The 23,700-nt window shown below is 38.6% G+C and overlaps 1 protein-coding gene across 2 annotated transcripts in view; it reads right to left on the reverse strand.

Annotated features, from left to right (window-relative positions):
* Positions 1 to 23,700, reverse strand: part of mgat4b (alpha-1,3-mannosyl-glycoprotein 4-beta-N-acetylglucosaminyltransferase B) — a 144,956-nt gene that overhangs the window by 12,073 nt on the left and 109,183 nt on the right. For both annotated transcript variants that reach the window (XR_007893293.1, XM_051657540.1), the window contains exons 7-12: positions 20,460 to 20,535; positions 19,638 to 19,752; positions 6,236 to 6,366; positions 5,394 to 5,501; positions 4,828 to 5,021; positions 76 to 154 (exon numbers count right to left, since the gene is read on the reverse strand). Coding sequence is in view for 1 of the 2 variants with exons in the window: in XM_051657540.1 (XP_051513500.1) it covers positions 76 to 154; positions 4,828 to 5,021; positions 5,394 to 5,501; positions 6,236 to 6,366; positions 19,638 to 19,752; positions 20,460 to 20,535 (703 nt within the window). In the remaining variant the exon portion in view is untranslated. The remainder of the gene's footprint in view (positions 1 to 75; positions 155 to 4,827; positions 5,022 to 5,393; positions 5,502 to 6,235; positions 6,367 to 19,637; positions 19,753 to 20,459; positions 20,536 to 23,700) is intronic.

The following is a 23,700-nucleotide window of genomic DNA, read 5'->3' on the forward strand; positions in this document are numbered from 1 at the left end:
CGGTTAAGCCCAGAGGAGACATACAGATCCTCCTGCAAACACACTGATTATCTGCACACGATGATAGACACTCACATCGAACGGAAGAACCTCCACTGTAGTGTTGAAGAGCTTGTCTCCAGGGTGCTCTATGTTTCCACTGCGAAAGAAATACCTGCACAAACACAAAACAGACTACAATGCTCAAGAACTGTACAGCTTATACATCATTCTATCATCTTTTTATTTATAGATCCTGTAGAACACAGTGACCCAAAAAGTATCTGGCCACTTAAGCCACACTTAAAAATGTCTGAATGCATTTGCACTGGATAACAAAATATCATACATCAAAATTTGCATCGTTTAGGTGGCATTTATTTTAAAGTAAGATAGTACAAGCACAAATAAATGATACCCTTATGAAAACTACCCATGGATTTACTGTAGTAATATTGTTTTAACCATGACTAGTAACCACGACTGTAGTAACCATGTTTTTATTTTTTTGGCAGTAACCAAAGGTTTGATACAATTACCATGGTTTTACTACAGCATTACTGTAGTATCCATATACTAACTTGGGTTTAGTAATAGTAACCACAAAAAAATATATATATTTATGGTTCATTTTGAGGTTTTATATGTGGCTTATCCTAACTCATAAAGGGTAAACAAAGCAGCCTAATAATTTTCTGTTTAGGCCCATAAATATAAAAAAGTAATAAGTAATAATAAAGTTACTAATTTTATCCAAAGAATTCGTAAAAATTCAATTTAATAGAGGTATCGGTATTGGTATCGATATTGGCAAAATTGGCCTAAAAGTACTTGGTATCGGATCGAAAAGAAAATAAGTGGTATCACCCATCCCTACTCCGTGGTAATGCGCTCAACAAGCCATGAAATAAGATGCGCGGATTGACGGTCTCAGACGCGGAGGCAGCTGAGATTCGTCCTCCGCCACCCGGATTGAGATGAGTCACTATGCCACCACGAGGACTTAGAGCGCATTAGGAATTGGGCATTCCAAATTGGGGAGAAAAAGGGGAGAAAATCAAAAGAAAAGAAAGGAGCAATTTTGTTTACTGCTGTGTGTTAAACAATTTTGATAATGTGTTGGGTCACCACTTGATGCCCAATGTAAAATCTACAGTAGCTTTTGAAGCAAAACCCACTTGTTTAATGCAAGAACATTAAGACATAAGTGTGACTGAATTGTCTAATACGTTTCTGTACTACTGTAAATTGTAAATAAGCCTCAAATTCACTCTTCTCTGTCTTCTTTGGATCACAGCAACACTAGCAGTGGCAGATTTCTTTTTAGAATTGCATGTGTAGAGCTGCTGTAGTGTAAATGGACACCTGCGCTTGTTAAACCGTGACATCTGTGGCATGAAGGGACTCAATGAGTGATCATCAAATGCTCTCGTTCAGACGAAGCATGATTAGCTCTCAATTAAGCCTGAAATATGCATGAACTTTCCATTGGGTTTAAAAATATATGATCGATGCATTATCCAGACTATATGACTGGGATAGACTTGCACAAGACTGTGACTGATGGTAGCGCCGTTCCAAAACCTAGTGATCTGTCTCGCCGTCTACTGGCTGCACAGACAACAACCTTCTTGTAGGGATTGTCTCATCATTTACTCACCCTCATGCCATCCCAGATGTGGATGACTTTCTTTCTTCTGCAGAACACAAACAAAGATTTTTAGAAGAATATTTCAGCTCTGTAGTTCCATACAATGCATGTGAAAGGTGACCAGATTTCAGAAGGTCCAAAAGGACATAAAGGCAGCATAAAAGTAATCCAATAAGACTCCAGTGGTTAAATCCATATCTTCTGAAGCGACATAAGTGTGGGTGAGAAATATTTAAGAATATTTAAGTAATTTTTTACTGTAAATCTACACTTTCACTTTGACTTCCACATCCTGATGTGGAGGTGACTTACACATTCAGTCACCAAATTAAATATTGATCTATTTCTCACCCAAACCTACAATACCGCTTCTGAAGATATAGATTTAACCACTGGAGTCGTATGGCTTACTTTTATGCTGCCTTTATGTCCTTCTTGGAGTTCTAGTCACCATTCACTTGCATTGTATGGACCAGCAGATCTGAGTTTGTGTTCTGCAGAAGACAGAAAGTCACACAACTGGGATGGCATGAGGGTGAGTAAATGATGAGAGAATTTTCATTTTTGGGTGAACTATCCCTTTAAGGCTCAAGTATCCTTCAGTAGTCCATGTTGCTAATCGCTCAGCGCACAATGTGCACAATGCAAATTTGATCATTAGCACAGTCCGCACGCAGCCCAGATGTTCTCGACATGTGGACAGTCCTCATCTGTGTGCATCACTGGTGTATGCACCTGCCGTTGACTGTACTAAAAGATTATCACAAAGCAGTCGAATGCGTTTGTACTCGCTCAGAAGAGTATACTTTGAAAGGCCACGTGGTGACCGGGTGTGATCCGATCCAGAATGCAAAAACTGAGTATACCCAGACCTTTAGGCAGCATCCTAAGTTCTAATAGTTTGATATTAGCATGTTGATAAGCTAACAAAGTTTCACTACTAAACTCAGCAAAAAAAGAAACATCCCTTTTTCAGGACACTGTATTTTAAAGATAATTTTGTAAAAATCCAAATAACTTTACAGATCTTTATTGTAAAGGGTTTAAACAATGTTTTCCATGCTTGTTCAATGAACCATAAACAATTAATGAACATGCACCTGTGGAACGGTCATTAAGACACTAACAGCATACAGACGGTAGACAATTAAGGTCACAGTTATAAAAACTTAGGTCTCTTTAGTGTCCTTTCTACTGACTCTGAAAAACACCAAAAGAAAGATGCCCAGGGTCCCTGCTCATCTGCGTGAACGTGCCTTAGGCATGCTGCATGGAGGCATGAGTACTGCAGATGTGGCCAGGGCAATAAATTGCGATGTCCGTACTGTGAGACGCCTAAGACAGCACTACAGGGAGACAGGAAGGACAGTTGATCGTCCTCGCAGTGGCAGACCACGTGTAACAACACCTGCAGGATCGGTACATCTGAATATCACACCTGTGGGACAGGTACAAGATGGCAACAACAACTGCCCGAGATACATCAGGAACGCACAATCCCTCCATCAGTGCTCAGACTGTCCACAGTAGGCTGAGAGAGGCTGGACTGAGGGCTTGTAGGCCTGTTGTAGGGCAGGTCCTTACCAGACATCACCGGCAACAACGTCGCCTATGGGCACAAACCCACCTTCGCTGGACCAGACAGGACAGGCAAAAAGTGCTCTTCACTGACGTGTCGCGGTTTTGTCTCACTAGGGGTGATGGTCGGACTCGCGTTAATCGTCGAAGGACTGAGTGTTACACCGAGGCCTGTACTCTGGAGTGGGATCGATTTGGAGGTGGAGAGTCCGTCATGGTCTGGGGCGGTTTGTCACAGCATCATCGGACTGAGCTTGTTGTCATTGCAGGCAATCTCCACGCTGTGCGTTCCAGGGAAGACATCCTCCTTCCTCATGTGGTGCCCTTCCTGCAGGCTCATCTTGACATGACCCTCCAGCATGACAATGCCATCAGCCATACTGCTCGTTCTGCGCGTGATTTCCTGCAAGACAGGAAAGTCAGTGTTCTGCCATGGCCAGCGAAGAGCCCAGATCTCAGTCCCATTGAGCACGTCTGGGACCTGTTGTATTGGAGGGTGAGGGCTAGGGCCATTCCCCCCAGAAATGTCCAGGAACTTGCAAGTGCCTCGGTGGAAGAGTGGGGTAACATCTCACAGCAAGAACTGGCAAATCTGGTGCAGTCCATGAGGAGGAGATGCACTGCAGTACTTAATGCAGCTGTGGCCACACCAGATACTGACTGTTACTTTTGATTTTGACCACCCCTTTGTTCAGGGACACATTATTCCATTTCTGTTAGTCACATGTCTGTGAAACTTGTTCAGTTTATGTCTTAGTTGCTGAATCTTTTTATGTTCATACGAATATTTACAAGTTAAGTTTGCTGAAAATAAAAGCGGTTGGAAGTGAGAGGACGTTTCTTTTTTTGCCGAGTTTATTAGCTTTAGTACACAAACATAATTTATTTCTACTTTTTGATTGATGCTGAATTAAATATAGGTGGTTGGTTTTTGCATAATGTGTAAAACTTTTTTTGTTTTTTTTAAAATTAACTTTTAGATTTTAAGTTGTGTTTAAAATGTATATTAACGTACAAGGAAAGTGGGTAACACTTTCACAATGAGAATGTATTTTAACATTAGTAAATGCATTAGGTATCATGAAAAAATATTTTTTTCTAGCATTTACTTAATGTTAATTTATAAATATATTACTGTTAATTTTTACTTCAAAATACATACATTTGTTTAAAACTAATAATGTTTAACATTTATTGTTTAAATTAACATTAACAAAGATGAATAAATGCTGTAAATTTATTGTTCATTATTAGTTCATGTTAACTATTTGACTTAATGTTAAAATACTAAATTAATGTTATTGGACACACCACAGGATGTGTCAACTTTCCCCAAAGTATTTAAAGTCAACCACTCAAGTATATTTATAATTGGCATATCCCTTGCCGATTTTTAACTGCCCTTGAAATTCATTGTGAGATTGATTTTTTCCATGAAGGACACATTCAATGTTGCCTTAGATTAGATTACATTATAATATCAGCCCAGCTTTAGAATAGCCTTGGCATCTGTGATGCCTTACAATGCTGTCTAGGTAGGTTTTAGAAAAGATCGAATGTCTGAGACTGAGGTATATTTGTACATTATCTGCTGTGATTAAAGGTCGGTCATTGTGTACCTCTCTACACGGACAGGCGTAAAGAATCGGATGCGTATGAAATCTCCAGCCACGGGTGTGAAGGCCCAGAAAAAATCTTCTCCCAGATAGGCCTTCTCCAGCGTGAAGTGCTGGTAGGTCTTGAGACTGGTAGTGACCTCAGCTAGTGGGTTGGCATGACCTTTATGCAGCGTCTGCTTTCCGAAATCTTTATCCTGATGAAAGAGAGATATGATGGAAAGAATGAGTGAATAATGTTTAAGTCAAATGACAAAAACATGACAAAAATACAAGCATTTTTTAACTATGACTATTTATTGTATTCCTACATTTATCTTTATCCTTAACATTTATATACACACACACACACACACACACACACACACACACACACACACACATTTAATGTTATTTTTGTATTGACTGAAATTTGAAGGCCATTGTCAATCCTTCTTGCATTGCTGAAATGTGAAAGATAAATAAAACAAGGTGCTAGAGGGTTACAGATGTATTAAATGATTACACACACACACACAAACACACTAGTTTACAAAAGTAAAAAAAAAAAAAAAAAAAAAGACCATCACCTTAAGTTTCTGGATCTTTCCAGCAAGGGAAGAATGTGTCCCGACATGTTGGAAGAGAGATGGTTTAAAGCGGATCCGTAGATTTGCCTTCTGACGGTCACAATGTTTCTGTAGGACAAAAAGAACACACACACACACACACACACACACACACACACACACACATAAGTAAATATCTATCTATCTATCTATCTGTCTGTCTATCCATGTCAGTCTGTCTGTCTGACTGTATCGGTCCGTCTGTCCATCTGTCTTTATCTGTCTGTCTGTCTATCCATGTCAGTCAGTCTGTCTTTCCATGTCTGTCTGTCTACCCATGACAGTCGGTCTGTCTGTCTTTCTCTATCTGTCTTTCAGTCTGTCTTTCCATGTCTGTCTATGTATGTCTGTCTACCCATGTCTGTCTATGTCTATCTACAGTACGTCTATCTATCTGTCTATCCAGCCATCCATCCATCCATCGTTCTGTCTGTCTGTCTATGTCTTTCAGTCTGTCTATCTATCTTTCTCTGTGTCCGTCTCTTTCATTCTGTCAATCTGTCTGTGTCTTTCAGCCTGTCTGTCTGTACTATATCGAACAGCTAAAACACGTAGGATACCTTAATCTTTGGGAATATTTGGGTCAAATAAAACCATTGGGTTTTAGCTGATGTGTTCAGAAAAAACAAAACATTTATTAACATATAGTAAAAGTTGGTGTCAGCTCTTAACGGTTTTTAGTCATAATTTACACATAACGTATGTTAAAAAGTCACCCATGTTGTAGAATGTCACACTTACTAAATGAGCAAGTGTGGTCAAGTAAACGTGAATGTATGGATGTATAATTATTTACGTCTCACCGCATCTTTTTCTGGGTTGCACACCTTCACCCACATGATGTGGTCCAGCAGCCAATCAATGGGCTTGTCTTTGTAAAACATCAGCATAAACTCCACAATCAGCGGCAAGTCCAAAGACTTGAACATTTTACCTGGAGAAAATGCAATTCATGAATATCATCAACAAGAAACAGTTAATTACATCACAGAGACAGAAACCCCTAAAGTGAGCTTTCAACATTTCAGAATGCCAGTATGATTTTTGAGTATCTGTGGGCATATTAAACTGAAATCAAGTGGGATAAAAAACAAATCAAGAACTTGTATAGATTTACTCTTCTAAAACACAAAAAACACAGGAGCAAAGATGAAGGGCAAAAACATTTCCTGAAATCAAAGTGGAAAAACCCTTGTGCTCTGAGAGTAATTATATTTTCATATCAAAGTTGCCAGAATCACTACAAATTTGGTACGACATTAGATGTTTTAAATAAATCATAATAAATCATGATGAACTTACAAACGATTTTAACTAAATCATACCGTTTACGAAAAATATAATGCTGCAAGATACTTTCTGCAAAAACAGAAGAAGAAACATCTAGAGCAGTGTTTCCCAACCTTTTTTTCTGCCACGGCACACTTTTTACGATTAAAAAAATCCCATGGCACACCACTATCCCTCATAACCATCGTCGATAGTTTTCCTTTTCAAGAACTTGTCCATGTTTGCTGACTGTCTTAGTAGTGTGAACTCGTAATGTTTGAAATTCGGCTATGCAAAAAACGCAAGTAGCATAGGTACAGTATGCTGCATAATGAGGTCACAGGTGACAAAAGCACTAATTGGGTAATGAAAAACCAACAAATTAGCATCTTTTCCAATTTGTAGATTTGTTCTTGCAAATTAATTCTTGCAACGCCACAGCAAATAAATTTTTTACTTTTCATTTATGTATTTATTTACCGCATTTTCCGGAAATAAGGTCTTGCATGTTACTTACTAATTTTGATTATTGGGTGGGGGGTGGGGAGGGGTGTTCCCCCCTGGATGCCCCTGCATAGTTGGGAAACACTGATCTATTTTTTTTTTTTTCTCCTTTTCTCCCCATTTTGGAATGCCCAGTGCGCACTAAGTCCTCGTGGTTGCGTAGTGACTCGCCTCAATCCGGGTGGCAGATGACGAATTTCAGTTGCCTCCGCGTCTAAGACCGTCAATCCGCGCATCTTATCACGTGGCTTGTTGAGCGCGTTACCATGGAGACATAACGCATGTGGTGGCTTCATGCTATTCTCCGCGGCATCCACGCACAACTCACCACGCACCCCACCAAGAGCGAGAACCACATTATAGTGACCACGAGGAGGTTAACCCATGTGACTCTACCCTCCCTAGCAACCAGGCCAATTTGGTTGCTTAGGAGACCTGGCTGGAGTCACTCAGCACGCCCTGGATTCAAACTCGTGACTCCAGCGGTGGTAGTCAGCGTCAGTACTTGCTGAGCTACCCAGGCCCCCCGAGAGACATATATTTTTAAAGAAGAAACATCTAGAAAGAACTGACTAATATAATCCAGTATGTTGGCCGTTTCCTCTAGGGATTGGTGATACCACTTATTTTCTTTTCGATCCGATACCAAGTACTTTTAGGCCAATATCACCAATATATACTGATACCTCTATTAAATTGAATTTTTATGAATTCTTTGGATAAAATTAGTAACTTTATTATTACTTAAATTGTTTTTAGATTTATGGGCCTAAACAGAAAATTATTAGGCTGCTTTGTTTACCCTTTAAAAATGAGTTAGGATAAGCCACATATAAAACCTCAAAATTAACCATAGATATTATTATATGGTTACTATTACTAAAACCAAGTTACCATATGGATCCTACAGTAATGCTGTAGTAAAACCATGGTTAACTGTATCAAAACTTTAGTTACTGCTAAAAAAAACAAAAAAAACAAAAACAAAACATGGTTAATACAGTCGTGGTTACTAGTCATGGTTAATACAATATTACTTCAGTAAATCCAAGTTTTCCTAAGGGTATCATTTAATGAGGATTAAAGATCATTATCAATGTTTTAACAACTCTGAATTTAAATAAACCTGTAAAAATTGTCAAACAAGTCCATTATAATACATGTCACATCTAGGTTTGTCACCAGTAAACTGAGCCACTTTATTAACAGGTTAATTACCTCACTCAAACACATCCTATTTATACATGAGATTAACCACTATATCTACAATATATAAGTATTACAACATACAGTATTACAGTTTACAGTGCATCTGCACAGACAATGCATAGACAACTTACATCTGAGCAGACAGAATTTTGTTATGGAACTGAAATGTGTAAATCTTAAAAATAGCCTAAAATAATTTTGAGCGTATAACAGCAAAATGTAGAAGCTTTGTCAAGCCTTGTGCTGTTTCCAGCAGTGTGTGGCACCTACCGCTCTGTATATTCTTCTGAAGGATTCCAATGTTCTAAACAAGAGGCTGAAGTTTATTTCTGCGATTGCATTGCTTTGTAAATCTGTCACATTGTAATCAAGACTTAACAGAGAGTCTATAATTGAAGAGTAGGGCAGTTAAAAAACTATATTGGAGCCAACAGCAAACCCGCAGCTTGTGTGTGAGCACAGCAAAGATCTGTTTCTCATGGTACTCATATTAAAATGGACATGGAAAACAACATTTTTGCCACAAAAACGACTCACCCCAGGGAAAACAAATAATTTAATGATTAAAAAACAATTATATGAAATTATATGATATGAGCCCCTTTAAATGGCAGGGTATTCCTGTTTCAGCCTAGTTGTTTTGCTAATGTTTAACAAGGCATGTGCATTTGAGTATAATTACTGCAGACTGCATGGGCTGACTTTTGACACAAGCAGTTACGATGCTTATTAAAATTATTTATATCTATTAGGAATTGTAATTCATAGTTGATTATAATGGCCTTTTTATAATCCATAAACATCATGCAAGTTGTTTGATATTAAAGAGACTGGTTTAGTATCATTAGTGGGATCACACATCAGTGCATGACCCACCCACAGGGTAACATTGACTCTTTGTACTCAAAATATTGATCTGAGCGCACGCACGCACGCACGCACGCACGCACGCACGCACGCACGCACGCACGCACGCACCTCTAAAGGGTAAGTACTCAGGGACACAGCTTAATCTGAACAGCCTTCTGTAATTTTTGCTCTGAAATACAGTAAATTATTATGGTATTACAGGTGTGATGTATATTAAATTATATTGCTCAATGATCTAAATACAGACCCAGAAATATTTAGTATACACACTTTCTCATCAGGAATCACTTTCTTTCTAAAATTCCCAACAAGGTCTGAAAAACTTTTTAAAGTGATTGCAGAAGCTCATGCAGCAAGCATATACACAAACACAACTCCTGCTACATTAAAAACTGTGTTATGGATATTTATATGACATCCCTTCCTGGTAAAATCAAATAAAACATACAGATAAAAATTGATGGCAATATAAAAATAATATAAATGATATAAAAAAATTCATGTTATCAATTCTAATATAATTTAATTACAATTAAAATAAAATAAATAGACAAAATGCTATTTTCTAGGGACTTTCTATATATATATATATATATATATATATATATATATATATATATATATATATATATATATATATATATATATATATATACACACACACATACATACATACATACATACATATGGATACACCGATCAGCCACAACATTAAAACCACCTGCCTAATATTGTGTAGGTCCCCCTACACAAAACAGCACCAACCCGCATCTCAGAATAGCATTCTGAGATTATATTCTTCTCACCACAATTGTACAGAGCGGTTAACGGAGTTACCATAGACTTTGTCAGATGGGCTGGTTTGAGTATTTCTGTAACTGCTGATCTCCTGGGATTTTCACACACAACAGTCTCTAGAATTTACTCAGAATGGTGCCAAAAACAAAAAACATCCAGTGAGCGGCAGTTCTGCAGATAGAAATGCCTTGTTGAAGAGAGAGGTCAACAGAGAATGGCCAGACTGGTTCAAACCGACAAAGTCTACAGTAACTCGGATAACCACTCTGTACAATTGTGGTGAGAAGAATATAATCTCAGAATGCTATTCTAAGATGCGGGTTGGTGCTGATTTGGCAGCACGAGGGAGACCTACACAATATTAGGCAGGTGGTTTTAATGTTGTGGCTGATCGGTGTATATACACATATGTATATATTCTTCAGCTTTCATGCAGAAGAATGCAAATTGTCTGCCAGTATTTTCTGATAACATGCTGCATTCATCTTGCCATCAGTTTTCACAAGATTCCCCATGCCTTTAGAGCTCACACACCCCCAAAACATCAGTGAGCCACCACCATGCTTCACAGTGGGGATGGTATTCTTATCACTATAGGCATTTTATATATATATATATATATATATATATATATATATATATATATATATATATATATATATATATATATATATAAAATGTACAGATTTTGCTCTTATGGAAAGAAATTGGTACTTTTATTCACCAAAGTGGCATTCAACTGATCACAATGTACAGTCAGGACATTAATAAAGTGAAAAATTACGATTACAATTTGAAATAAATAAATAAATATATATATATATATATATATATATATATATATATATATATATATATATATATATATACACACACACACACACACACACACACCTGTATATATATGGCATTATCTACAATTACGTTTTCATCAAACCGCACAATGTTGACTCTACAGACATTACAGGCATTATAACATCATTTTTTTGTTATAGCATAATTTTCTGTAAAGCTTCTTTGAAACAATGTGTGTAGTGAAAAGCGCTATACAAATAAAAATGACTTAAGAATATCAAACACACAACAGTCTAATAGCTCTGTATACCCTGAACTAAAGCAGCAACATCAAATGCAATTACATACAGAGAACCTACACCTTTCTGCTTATAAAATTGGTAGTAAACATGTATTTTTATATACCTACTGTGGAAATTGCCACTTTCTAGCTGCTTGGGCAATATGCATATTCTGTAAGTTGCACTGGCAAGAAAGTACATCTAGCAAGAACATAAATATGATGCCAATGTAAAGAGTGAATGTATGTGATTTTATGGTTGTTAGTGCATGTGTGAACAGTGCAGTCATGGCTGTCTGCCTGCTCCCTCTCCAATTAGCAGCTCGCACAGGCAGGTGGAGCAAGGCGTGATCGTGCTAAAGGAGCGAGTGTTAGCAACAGCGCTCTAATAGCCGCTATGTTAACTGACGGCAGGAAAAGACAGAATCATACAGACGGATTTGTCATGCCTGCATCTAAAATAGGCCAACTCCATGCTGGAGAGATCTGAGCATTCACACCAGGACTCTGGATACTGCAAAGATCTTAGAATTCACACTGTCAAAGCATGGCAAAGAATTAACATCTGAATTTTGGCACAAAGTATTGATATAGTGGTGTTTGATATGGCAAGGATTTGAACAAACCCCTAAACCAATTAAAGTTCAGTGCATTACTTGTCCTGCACTGTTTGTGCTATGGACATAATGGATACTTCAAATCACGTGGGTTGAGACAACATGCGCTATTACTGTTCTAAGCAATCTGATTTAACGTTGGTCTGGCAGATAATAAAAAAAGGCAAAAAAACAACAGTAGAGTTACATTGAAAAAGGAACTAGATTCATATCTATACAGTAGACTTAGGAATGGGCCCTATTGAGTTGGATCAGTATGCAACTGCCTAGCAACCACCCAGAAGACCCTAGCTACCAATTAGCGGACCTTTAGAACACCATAGCAATTGCATAGCAACATGCTTAAAACCACTCAGAACAGTTTAGCCATGAGATAACAACCTCCGAGTTTTTACCATAGGAGAGAGCGTAACAATGAACCAGCGTGTTACAACAGCAAGTCACCATTTGCGGATACCATACAAATGAACAGGGAGAGCTGAAACTGACACTGACCTATCACAAAACTGACTATGTCTTCTCTTTTAAAACAGCAATTTTGCATAATAAACTCCACACATAGTTCACTCCAAAGGATTGTATAATGTTGAAGATTAGCAGAGGTGCGGTCAATTAATTAAGTGAAGAGCATCTCCTCCATAGACATCCATTAAAAAAATTAAAAAAATAAATACGGCCTCATCTCCTCGCCAGTGTACCGCCCATAGAATGTCTATGGGACTGTTGCGTAATGCATTGCTTTGCTAGCCTAGTAAGCTCGCCTTGGTAAAAGGGCTTTGCTTTAGATTCCACCATGCAAAGCCCTGGCAACCACCCAGAACACCCTAGTTACCAACTAGAACACTCTAGTTACCTCCTAGAACACTCTAGTTACCTTCTAGCATCCATCTAGAACACCCTAGCAACCACATAGCAACATGCTAAAAACCAGTTCGAACAGCTCAGCTTCTATCTTGCAATGCCCTGGCAACCACCCAGAATACTCTAGCTACCACCTAGAAACCATCCAACACACACTAACAACCATGTAGCAACATGCTAAAAAACACTCAGAACACATTATCCACCACCTATTTCCTGGCAACAACCAACAACCCTCCAAGAACTGCATAGCAATGTCCTAGCAACCACCCAGAACACTTTAGCAATCATATAGCAGCGTGCTAAAAACTACTCAGAACACCTAAGCAACCCCCTAGCAATGCCCTGGCGACCACCCAGAACACCCTAGCAACGAATAGCAAAGCTCTAGCAACCACCCAAAACACCCTAGTTACCACATAGTAACCATCTAGAACACCCTAGTAACCACATAGCAACATGCAAAAACCACTTGGAATACCTTAGCTACCACCTAGCAATGTCCTGGCAACCACCCACAACATCCTCGGAAACAAATACCAACACTCTAGCAAACACCCTGAACACCCTAGCAATCGCATAACAATGTGCTAAATGCCTTGGCAACCACCCAGAACACCCTAGCAACCATCCAGAACACCCTAGCAACCACATAGCAACATGCTAAAAAACACTCAGAACACATTATCTACCACTTATGCCCGGGAAACCACCCAGAACCCCCTAACAGCTGCATAGCAACGCTCTAGAAACCCTCCACAACACCTTAGCAATCATATAGCAACATGCTAAAAACCACTCAGAACAACTTAGCTACTTAAAGGGGTCATGAAATGTGTTTTTTTTATAATATTATTATCTTCCTTGAGGTCCACTGATAACGCCAGTGAAGTTTTTTTTTTTTCACGAAAACTGTAATAGTAATAATAAATGATAATTTTCCACCCTGTCTCTGGCCCTCTGATTGAAACGCTCAGTTTTGGCCTCAGCATCTCCTTTAAATATCAACGTAAACAGCCACTGTTCTGATTAGCTAACATTGTGCAGCCCGTCAAATTCAGCCATATTTAATTTTGAAACTCAATCGGAAGAGAATAAATAAGTTCTCCACAACATTTAAAAACTAAATTTCAGGGTTTACACACAACGCACATACAACACATTGCATCCAAATATATTAAACTATTCACTCAAGCACATCAAACTTTCAAACAGTCATAACATATTAAATATTCATGAATTAAATTGTATACTCACGGTTTTGCTGTCAGGTTCAAGTGTTTTAAACTGCCCCATTCTTCATCAACAGTTCCTTTGCAAAGCTTGAATCATATTATGACTGGTTTACAAGCAGTCCACGCTGATATTTCCACATACACAGTCGATAGCACGGTGAAACACGATGCACACACATAGGTGCACCGAGGCGCAGATCGCCAGAAATGCATCCAAACAGTCAAAGATGTCCAGCTAGTGCTTGTTTAAATACACCAACAATTAAAAATAGTGCAGATGGCAAGAACAGCAAGATGCAGAGCTGCTGAATGAAGCCGAACAGAGTCTCCCTTTCTAAGTTGTAACTGACACCGCGTCATTTAAAAGCGGCACAATAAACATGACAACGGTCAAAGACGTCTGTGTAATGTATGTTATATCCACCAAAAACTTAAAAATAGTCCAGATGGGTCCCTTCTGGTGTTCAAGAATAGTTGGTAACACTAGACCCGTCTCTCTCCCGCTCTGTTTATGATACAAACTCAGCGCCATTGGGCGGGGTCAAGGGTGCGATGATGCATGTTATGGGGTGTGTAAATACAACTGAGCAATGTCTCATGACGTCACGAACACAGTTTTCAAAATAAGACATTTAGATAGAGTGGGTGTGACAGGTCTCTTGCTCTGTTGTGGAGGAAGCAGGAGCCGGGAAAATAATCCAAAGTAAATCTTTATTTTTTTAACACTTTTCAGTATTCTCACACTGTTTGCTTTTCAGCATAACGCAACTGAGTACACACATCAAAACTGCTGCGTGCATCTCTCTCTCTATCCCCTCCGGCAGTCTGGAATGCCCTCTTATTCCTCTCCAGCTCTCACTGTAACACAGAACAGCTGTTAGGTATAATTTCCACAGGTGTCCCGGCCTCGCTCTCCACAGAAGTCGCTCGGCCACGCCCACATCACCATAATGGGAACTATAAATGGTCTTTTAGACTGGGGAGGAAGTTCTGAGTTCTGAAATTTACAGTATGTTTTACAATACAGTTAAATATCTATATATCTAAATATCAAAGAAAATCTAATTTTCCATGACCACTTTAAGAGTTTCAGGACCAGTATTTTGTACTCAATTTGTGGAAATTGCCATGTTTGATTTTGTGTGTGGGACTGAAATTACAAAAGCATTTTAAAATGGTGTGTGTGACACAGGCAGAGCATCAATCACAGCTTCAGGGCTGCTTTGGGACCTATTAGAGTAAAAGAGCAGAGACAGACCCTAGAGAAATGTGTGTGTGTGTGTGTGTGTGTGTGTGTGTGTGTGTGTGTGTGTGTGTGTGTGTAAAAGAATAACAGAAGTCGTCGACAACAGAAAGGTGTTAATCTGCAGCACTGTCAGGGTCATGTGTTCTGCTGTTCAGAGCAAGTGTGAAATGCAGAGGAATTTGTCTTTGCTTTGGCATATCAGCTCATTACTTTTATAACTATTAAAGTATATATTACTCTTAACCTCTGGCATGACAGCCTTTTTCCTTGTCATTATAAAAATAATCAGAATTCTTAGTCTCATCAGGCAGACCAGATGCCATGAATACCCAGTTCATACTAGCTTAAGCTGGTCCAGCTGGTTTTTGGAACAAGATAGCTGGCTTGTTGCTGGTCCAAGGTGATCTAAGGTGGTCTACCAGCCCCAACTGGCTTGACCAAGATGGCCTAACAGGAAGAAGCCAGGTCTACCAGCTGATAGTCTGGAAAAATCAATCATCTCTAAACCATACATGGTCTATTACATTTTAAAATGTAAATGTTAATCTAGACTAGGTTGGGCCAGCTAATGGCCATAAAAGCTAGCTTGGACTAGATAGAAACCACGTAAAAAACAAACAAACAAACAAACAAACAAACTGTTTTTTATAGAAGAGATTGCTTTTTTTTTTTTTATTATTATTTTTGGCCAGTTACATGTTCTAATCAGAAGGAAGAACTGAAGCCAATGAGATTAAACATGGATACCAACTGTAGCCAATCAAAGCAGACCAAATATAAACAGACTTGTGCTTGTGCCCTTGGCTGCTAAGGCTAGGCTGATGTCAGAACAGTTTGTTGAAATTTAGTTGGCTAACAAAGAGCAGTTTGTGTCTTGGTCGGCCCTTGTGATTCTGTTCGTTCATTCTGTTTGCCGTTTCAAAACAACATTGGTCGACTTCAACAAGATTCATAAATTTTTTGTTTTGTGTTCCACGGAAGAAAAATATGGGTTTAGGGTGGCATTAGGGTAAATAATGACAACATTTTCATTTTTGGCTGAACTACCCCTTTAACTTAACTCATCAGCACCAGCAGTGCATTTCCACTTCTCTGACTTGAGAGGTCAATTCTCTCTCAACTGCTCTCAGAATCAATCTTTTTCCACATTCAGTCCCCTGAGGCCCTAACCCAGCTCCACACATCAGTTTACACAGTTGAGAGACACCACTGATCACCATCATCAACATCATTAGCCTTCATTTCAAACACATTTCATAATAGAGCAATTATTTTGGCTACCATTTCAAAATGAGCTTCAGAGGACTGTTTTTGAGACGGGAAAGAGCTTCCGATAAACTCAGATTTCTTTCATTTAACCTGAAGTGACTGTTAAGGCAAAAGAGCCAGAAGCCAGCTGTGTCCTTACTAAGAAGGCACTCATTACAATGTTAGCTTGAAAAGGTATTCTATGCTGGTGGATGAATGGATGAAGTCCATTGAGCTTGACTGCACAGGCTCACAGTACATGCAAATCAACAAAATCTTGCTAACATGATACAGGCATTTTCAGATCCCATTAAAGTTATTTAGCCAAGGAGGCCTTTTCTTCTGCTGATTTCTGAAATGTACTAGTTGTTCTTTAATTCCCTAAGTGAAATGACTGTCAAAATGGGCAGGTTTTCATGCAGAGTTGAAGTCTTGAACTTGTGGTATTGGTCTCGAGAACTCTCATGACCATCTAAACGTGGTGGAGTCAAGTCTCCACTGCGGAGCACCATTTGTATAATATGCAGAATTGCAACTAAGGCTGTCAAAAAAAAAATCTATATATTTTTTTTAATATTCATGGAATTTAATTTAAAAATGCACTTTAGAATGCAAAAACAGTGCATCTGAATTTAAGATATGTGCCATGCGTCAATTCTGATTAAGGTGGATGTCTGTTGTCGTTGCGTCTTGCTCTCTTATCAGCGTCACGCAGCACAAGGGGCTGTTCACATAGAACCGTTAGTATTTTTTCAGCATCTCAAGCAGGAGCGCCATGTTATTAGATGCTGTGTAAGGTAAAAATAACTTTTAAAAACATGTCTCGGAACACCTGCGTTCTGTTACATGTGTTGTGCTACATTAAAAGTTAGGGCATAACGGAATACAACAGGATTACGTATTTAAAATACAAAATATTAGTAACTGTATTCCACTACAGTTACAATTTACGTTGGTAATCAGAATAGTTACATTCAAAAAGGGGATTACTTACCATTTTATTGTCATTTGTTTAATTTAATATATAGTCTATTCTGTTCAAAACATTTATCCATATAAATGGTGCAATCTATGGAGCGCTTGAATAGTTTACACTTTACATTCATACAAATAGACAGAGGCTGCTATCACACTCTTATGGGAGAAAAAGTTGATATGATGTTATTGAGAAACCTTCCCTTTGTGGGCTTAAAGAATGTTCCAGGTTCATTACAAATAAAGCTCAATCGACAGCATCTGTGGCATAATGTTGATTACCACAAAAATGAATTTTGACTTGCCCCTCCTTTTCTTAAAAAAACAAAAAAAACAAAAACAAAAAGCAAACATCTAGGTTCCAGTAAGGCTCTTACAATGGAAGTGAAAGGGTGCCAATTTTTATGTTAAAATACTCACTGTTTTAAAAGTATAGCCACAAGATATAAACAATATGCGTGTTAACATGATTTTAGTGTGATAAAATCGCCTACTAACCTTCTGTGTAAAGTTATAGCTTACTTTACATCGATGTAGTGTCAACAAAACCAAAAATACTAAAATGACTGTAAAAATGTTGATTTAGACAATTTTACAGCTCAAATAATACATGAGTTTTAACAGGAGAATTAATGTAAGTGCTTCTATAAAATAATAGCTTTTAAACCTTCCAAAAATTGGCCCCCACTTCCACTGTAACTGCCTCACTTTAACCTCAATTTTTGCTGTTTTTAAAGAAAAGAAGAGGTAATCAGCATTATGCTGTCGATTGAGCTTAACTTGTATTGAACCCGGAATACTATTTTAACAGAGAGAATCCCTATAAGATCAGAAAAAGATGTTGTTGTGTACACTCTGTGGGGTTTTGAAGTAAGTTTGGAGCAGCAGAAAAAGTTAACCTTATGTAAACTGGGTTAAAAAACATTTTGCATTATGCCAAGCTAAAATGCTATTTCTAGCCCTTGAAAATGCACCGATTACCAGGCATGATTAGCTTTTTTCTATCAAGAAAATCCACTTAAGATCACATATTTTTTTTCTCTAGTAAGGCCTTTGATATTAGAGCAAAGATGTACTGCAAAATCTTATTCTTGATGAGAATTTTTGTATTGTTTTCCAATCAAAATTATCTAAAAATCAAGATGCATTAACTTAATCTTGATTTAGAAGCAACACTGCATATTTAGACATTTATGCTTTTATCAGAATACAAGTTGTCTTACTGTACTGGCAGATATGTTTTATCATACCTGCCAATACTCCCGATTTTACTGGGTTTCTCCTGTTTTTCCACCCCTCCTCCCACTGTACTCCCGATTTACAATTTCTCCTGATAAACATACGAATTTCTGCATCCACACTTTGCTTATGAGTATGCATTAGACCTCTAGGTAGGGTTGCCACCCGTCCCGTAAAATACGGGATCGTACCGTATTTAAATATGAAATGATTCGTCCCGTATCGAATCAGTACGGGACACGATTTTATCCCGTAAGCTTGTCAGATGGCATCACAGCGCAATAATTCCAGATCGTTAATTTAAGGTTGATATAAGTTGGAAATTTTTCATACGGTGGGTAAGGGGTCGTCTGAAAAGTCCACACATTTTGCTGAAACGTGCTAATACTGTGGAATGCGCAGTAAGGGACCGTCTGAAAAGTCCACACATTATGCAAAAACTATGGATTTATTTTTAATTGAAAAACAGAAGGTTTAATATAAATATTCAAGAAGATGTATAAAATAACACAGATCTAACAATGTATGAACACAATCACTGAGTCATAAAGACAAGAAGTACAGATGAAAAAAACAATAATGCATATAAACTGACACAGTGGTATAAAGAAAAAAATAAAGAAGATAAATAATCTAATAAATAAAAATAGTTATATTTTTTATAAGTCATGGGTCAGGAAAGTTCTCAGCAAATAAGAAAGGATATACACTTTTTATTATTAATCTCTGTGATCTCCACAGCTCAGAAAGTGGAAGCTGTTATAACCTCAAAGTAAGGGATTTATGCCCATATGACCCACATACCTTTAGCCAGATAGTGTTGCTTTATATGCTATTTACTGTATAAGGCTTTAATTTCTATTATCACAGCTTTAGAGTGCAAAAGAGCTGACTGAATGGCATGAGGTATGGCTGATGTAAAACAGACTCTGCTAACCTAGAGTTTTGCTGTGTTTATCATCTGAGGGATAGGCTTCAGTTCAAAAGATCTATAATACACACAGACAACAGTGCAAGACTGTAGTGGTGCTGGCTGCAGCGAATTTGACAAAGACTCACCAATGAATCCCAGCTGGGAGAACTCTAAAATCATCCACTCCTCTGACGGCTGTTGCAGGGCGAAATTCTTCATTGTGGTAAAGTAATTTGGCCGTGCGACAATGTCATCCTCTAGCTGTGAGAGAGAGAGAGAGAGAGAGAAAGAGAGAGAGAGAGAGAGAGAGAGAGAAAGTGAGAGACAGAGATTGTTAAAGGAAGTTCAGGCTGCTGTAAAGAGCATCTGATCAGTTATTTAAAATTGCATAATAACGCCTTAGAATTTGCATAGCAACGTCTTGCAACCAACCAAAAACCTAGCATCATGGTGGCAAGTTTTGGATTGGCATGCATCACTCACATATCCATTAGAAAATGTAAAATATTTGCTATTTTTGAAATTCCATTTGGTGATGCATAAAAAAAGGTTTGGAAAAGCATAGAAGTATGGAATGATAGGAGACTGTAGAAGATACTGACAGAGAAACTGTAGAAGTACCGTACAGAATGAACAGAGCATAGATAATAAATCATTAGAAATATAGTTCTACCCATAAAATAGACCAACTGTGCTTTTTGTGACTATTCGCAACTGTTACTTAGTGGCGTGTTGGTAGAGAGCATTTTATTTTCTTTAAAAATCTTTAAAAGGCAGTGCCAAACAAAACGGCTTGCAGTGAAAGTGGATTTGCACTGCTTTGTGCACTTATAAAAGAAGAGATGCAGCCCTCTTTCACACATCAGGGTCAAAGAATATACTTTAGAGTGAACGCATCATTGTGGACAAAACAGGATGGGACTTTGTCATTGTGCTGGTTTTATCCAAACGCTTTGTCATAATCCTACCTGCACGTAATATGTCCCTTTGGTCTGGGCGTACATCATCAAGAAGCAGTAATCCAAGTTCTGCTTTGTTCTCCACCTGCAAAAATGATCAGTAAATGCTTTAAAAAGAATATAAAGCCATACACACATGCAAATCCACAGATTGAAGATAATAAATAGCAACTGAGACCTGCCGTCCACAACTAAGAGGATAGTGATAGAGTGGATTATTTGTGGCAGTTGTTTTGTCCAGTAGTGTCAGTGGTTGTTCTCCCAAAACTGACAATTCTGTCAAGTTCCAAACTGACAAAACTGACAAAACAAAACATGTAAATGTAAAATGTTGGGCCAGGTTTAACGTCAATAATGTCAAAAGTCACTAGTTCTTATGGGTCTCGTCTTGACATGCAATATTGAACACAATTTGAAAGCTACGACAAAGGGGAAGAGTTTTTAATGAATAATGCCATTTATTACACAGGTCTCTGTAATACTCCATTCTGATTGATCAATGGCGCCATCTAGCTGTCTGATATTTCTGAGTAACAACCGCACATTCGGGGATTAAGACATATCAGACCGCTAATCCGGGTATTGCGAGTCATCTTTACTACTTCTCGGATCACTGTGCGATCTCTACAAGTAAGTTAATACAATTATTTAAACTCAAATCAATGTTTCATATGCATTTATTTATTTGTCAAGTATTCTTGTAATAAGCAGAGTATGATAATAATAATGAACAGTCGGATTGCCATTATTTAAAAAGCAAACATCAACAGAACTCTGATGCAAACTGGAGGTGGAATTCAGTACAGTGATTTATTTCTTCTCACATAATTACATAATTTCAACACAAATCAATATTTTATGTTCATTTATTTATTTGTTTAGTAGCTGTGTAGTAAGTGGGATATTGTACAGTCAGACGGTTGTTATCGCAAAATAAACTGCCTCAGGGTGATACAAGTTCCTTATCCTGATCACCCTGTTGGGGTTTATTTTGCAATAACAACTGGCTAACTGTACATTATCTCTTACATATTATTTCGGTCTTTCCTCACACAAATCTAGCGTATGACTTCTGCAGACTTGGAATATAGAATATAAGTTGTACAATATGCATGACAGCACCAGTCCCCATTATGAAAAAGAGCACAATGGACATTCTGCAATACATCTGTTAAAATATGTGTGGCAAGCAGGGTGGGGCCAAGCGGCGTCTGGGCGGAGTGAGGTCGGGAAGATAAGTGGTGAATGAGGTCCGCCTGTATGCCACACCGGTCTCACGTTCCAGTGAGGTGCGGCGGGAGTATTTAAGGAGAGGAGACAGCGGCAGATGAGAGAGAGAGAGACGCACAGAGCTGACTGTCTGTAGTGTTGAGCTGAAAAGCCAACAGAGTTTATGTAATGAAGCTGAAAAGCATAATGTTGTGTGAAGCAGTGCGTTAAGTGTGCGACTAAAATGTGCAACAATAAATGTCTACGTGTTTTGTCAAGCCCCAGCTTCCTCCTTTCCATGAATTGTTACACTGGTGCCAAAACCCGGGAAGGAGGAAGGATGCGCCGTCAAGGAGTCCTTGCGCTGACTGAGGATCACGACGTCGAGGGAGTGCTCGATCCGGTGGTACTGGAGCTCTGCATCAACCCGCAACTGAAACAGATGGCTGAGGGATCCAGTGCCATCGCCCGGCACCACGGACGGAAGCAGTACAGCGAGCAGAGGGCCAGTCGATGGTGTGTCCGGGGCCGGTGAGAACGTCTCTCTCAGCTTTCTCCTCTCTCTCTCTATTCTCCCCCTGTGGTGAAGTGGTGAATGTGGTCCACCTGTGTGCCATACCGGTCTCACGTTCCAATGAGGGGTGGCGGGAGTATTTAAGGAGAGGAGACAGCGGCAGACGAGAGAGAGACGCACGGAGCTGACTGTCTGTAGTGTTGAGCTGAAAATCCAACAGAGTTTATGTGTAGTGAAGCTGAAAAGCATAACGTAGTGTGAAGCAGTGTGTTATTGTGTGCGATTGAATAATGCAACAATAAATGTCTACGTGTTCTGTCAAGCTGGCCCCAGCTTCCTCCTTTCCAGGAATTGTTACAATATGGTGAGTAAATGATGAAAGAATTTAAATTTTTGGGTGAACTCTTCCTTTAGGAGGAATGTTCCAGGTTCAACACAAGTTAAGCTCAATCAACAGCATTTGTGGCATAATGTTGAATATAGTTTCGACCCGTCCCTCGTTTATTAAAAATAAAAAGTGAATGGGGTCAATCCATTAATGCTGAAAAACATATGGTTTCAAAAGTATAGACACAGGACGAAAACATCATGTGCTAACATTATTTTAGTCTCATAAAACAAGGGATTTACCGGCATTAGAGTGCTTACCAGATTACAGAGTTTACTGGAGTTACGTCGACATGACAACAAAGTTGTAATATTGGAAATAACTTTACACAGATAATGTTAGTAAGCGAAATATTGACTATTCATATTGCACTACACTGATTTTTGTCCAATCATATTCTCTCTTGAATGAAAATGTCCCTCCACCAAATATCACCTGCAAAGTAGCAAATCATGTTTTGTCGCTGTGAAAAAATGTGACTGTGATAAAGTCTATTGACTTTTTTTCCCCAATATGCCTCTTCCTCATCAAAACAAAAAGAAAACTGCGCTTGTCAAGCCATTTCCTGGCGTCTTCAAGAGCTGTATCTGTATTTGTGAGAGAAAACAGGGAAACTGCTGAAATGTTTTACCCAGCTGATGGTAAACCATACTATTTCTGCAGTTCTCTATAGTGTTGATTAAAAATTAGATTTATAATGGTAGCTACACTCAGATGAAGCCACCATGAAAAACACAAAACTCTCTTTGTCAGTCTCTATTTTACATACAGACACAAAAAAAACACACACACACACACACACACACACCACACACACACACACACACAAATATACAAATTCAGTGAGCTGTCCCACTTTCTATGCAACATGCCCTAAAGGAAGAGCAAGAGTTAATTATCCAACAGAGATGTCATGTGTGTACATTGACATACAAATCACACACTTATCACACTACGGCTCGATTATCAATTGGTGTGTTTCTCATCCGATGCATTCAACAACACACAAATGAGGGGGCCTGGGTAGCTCAGTGGAAAAAGATGCTGGCTACCACCCCTGGAGTTTGCTAGTTCGAATCCCAGGGCGTGCTGAGTGACTCCAGCCAGGTCTCCTAAGCAACCAAATTGGCCCGGTTGCT

This window comes from Myxocyprinus asiaticus, chromosome 27 (genome assembly GCF_019703515.2).
Source record: "Myxocyprinus asiaticus isolate MX2 ecotype Aquarium Trade chromosome 27, UBuf_Myxa_2, whole genome shotgun sequence".
NCBI classification, from domain to species: Eukaryota; Metazoa; Chordata; class Actinopteri; order Cypriniformes; family Catostomidae; genus Myxocyprinus; species Myxocyprinus asiaticus.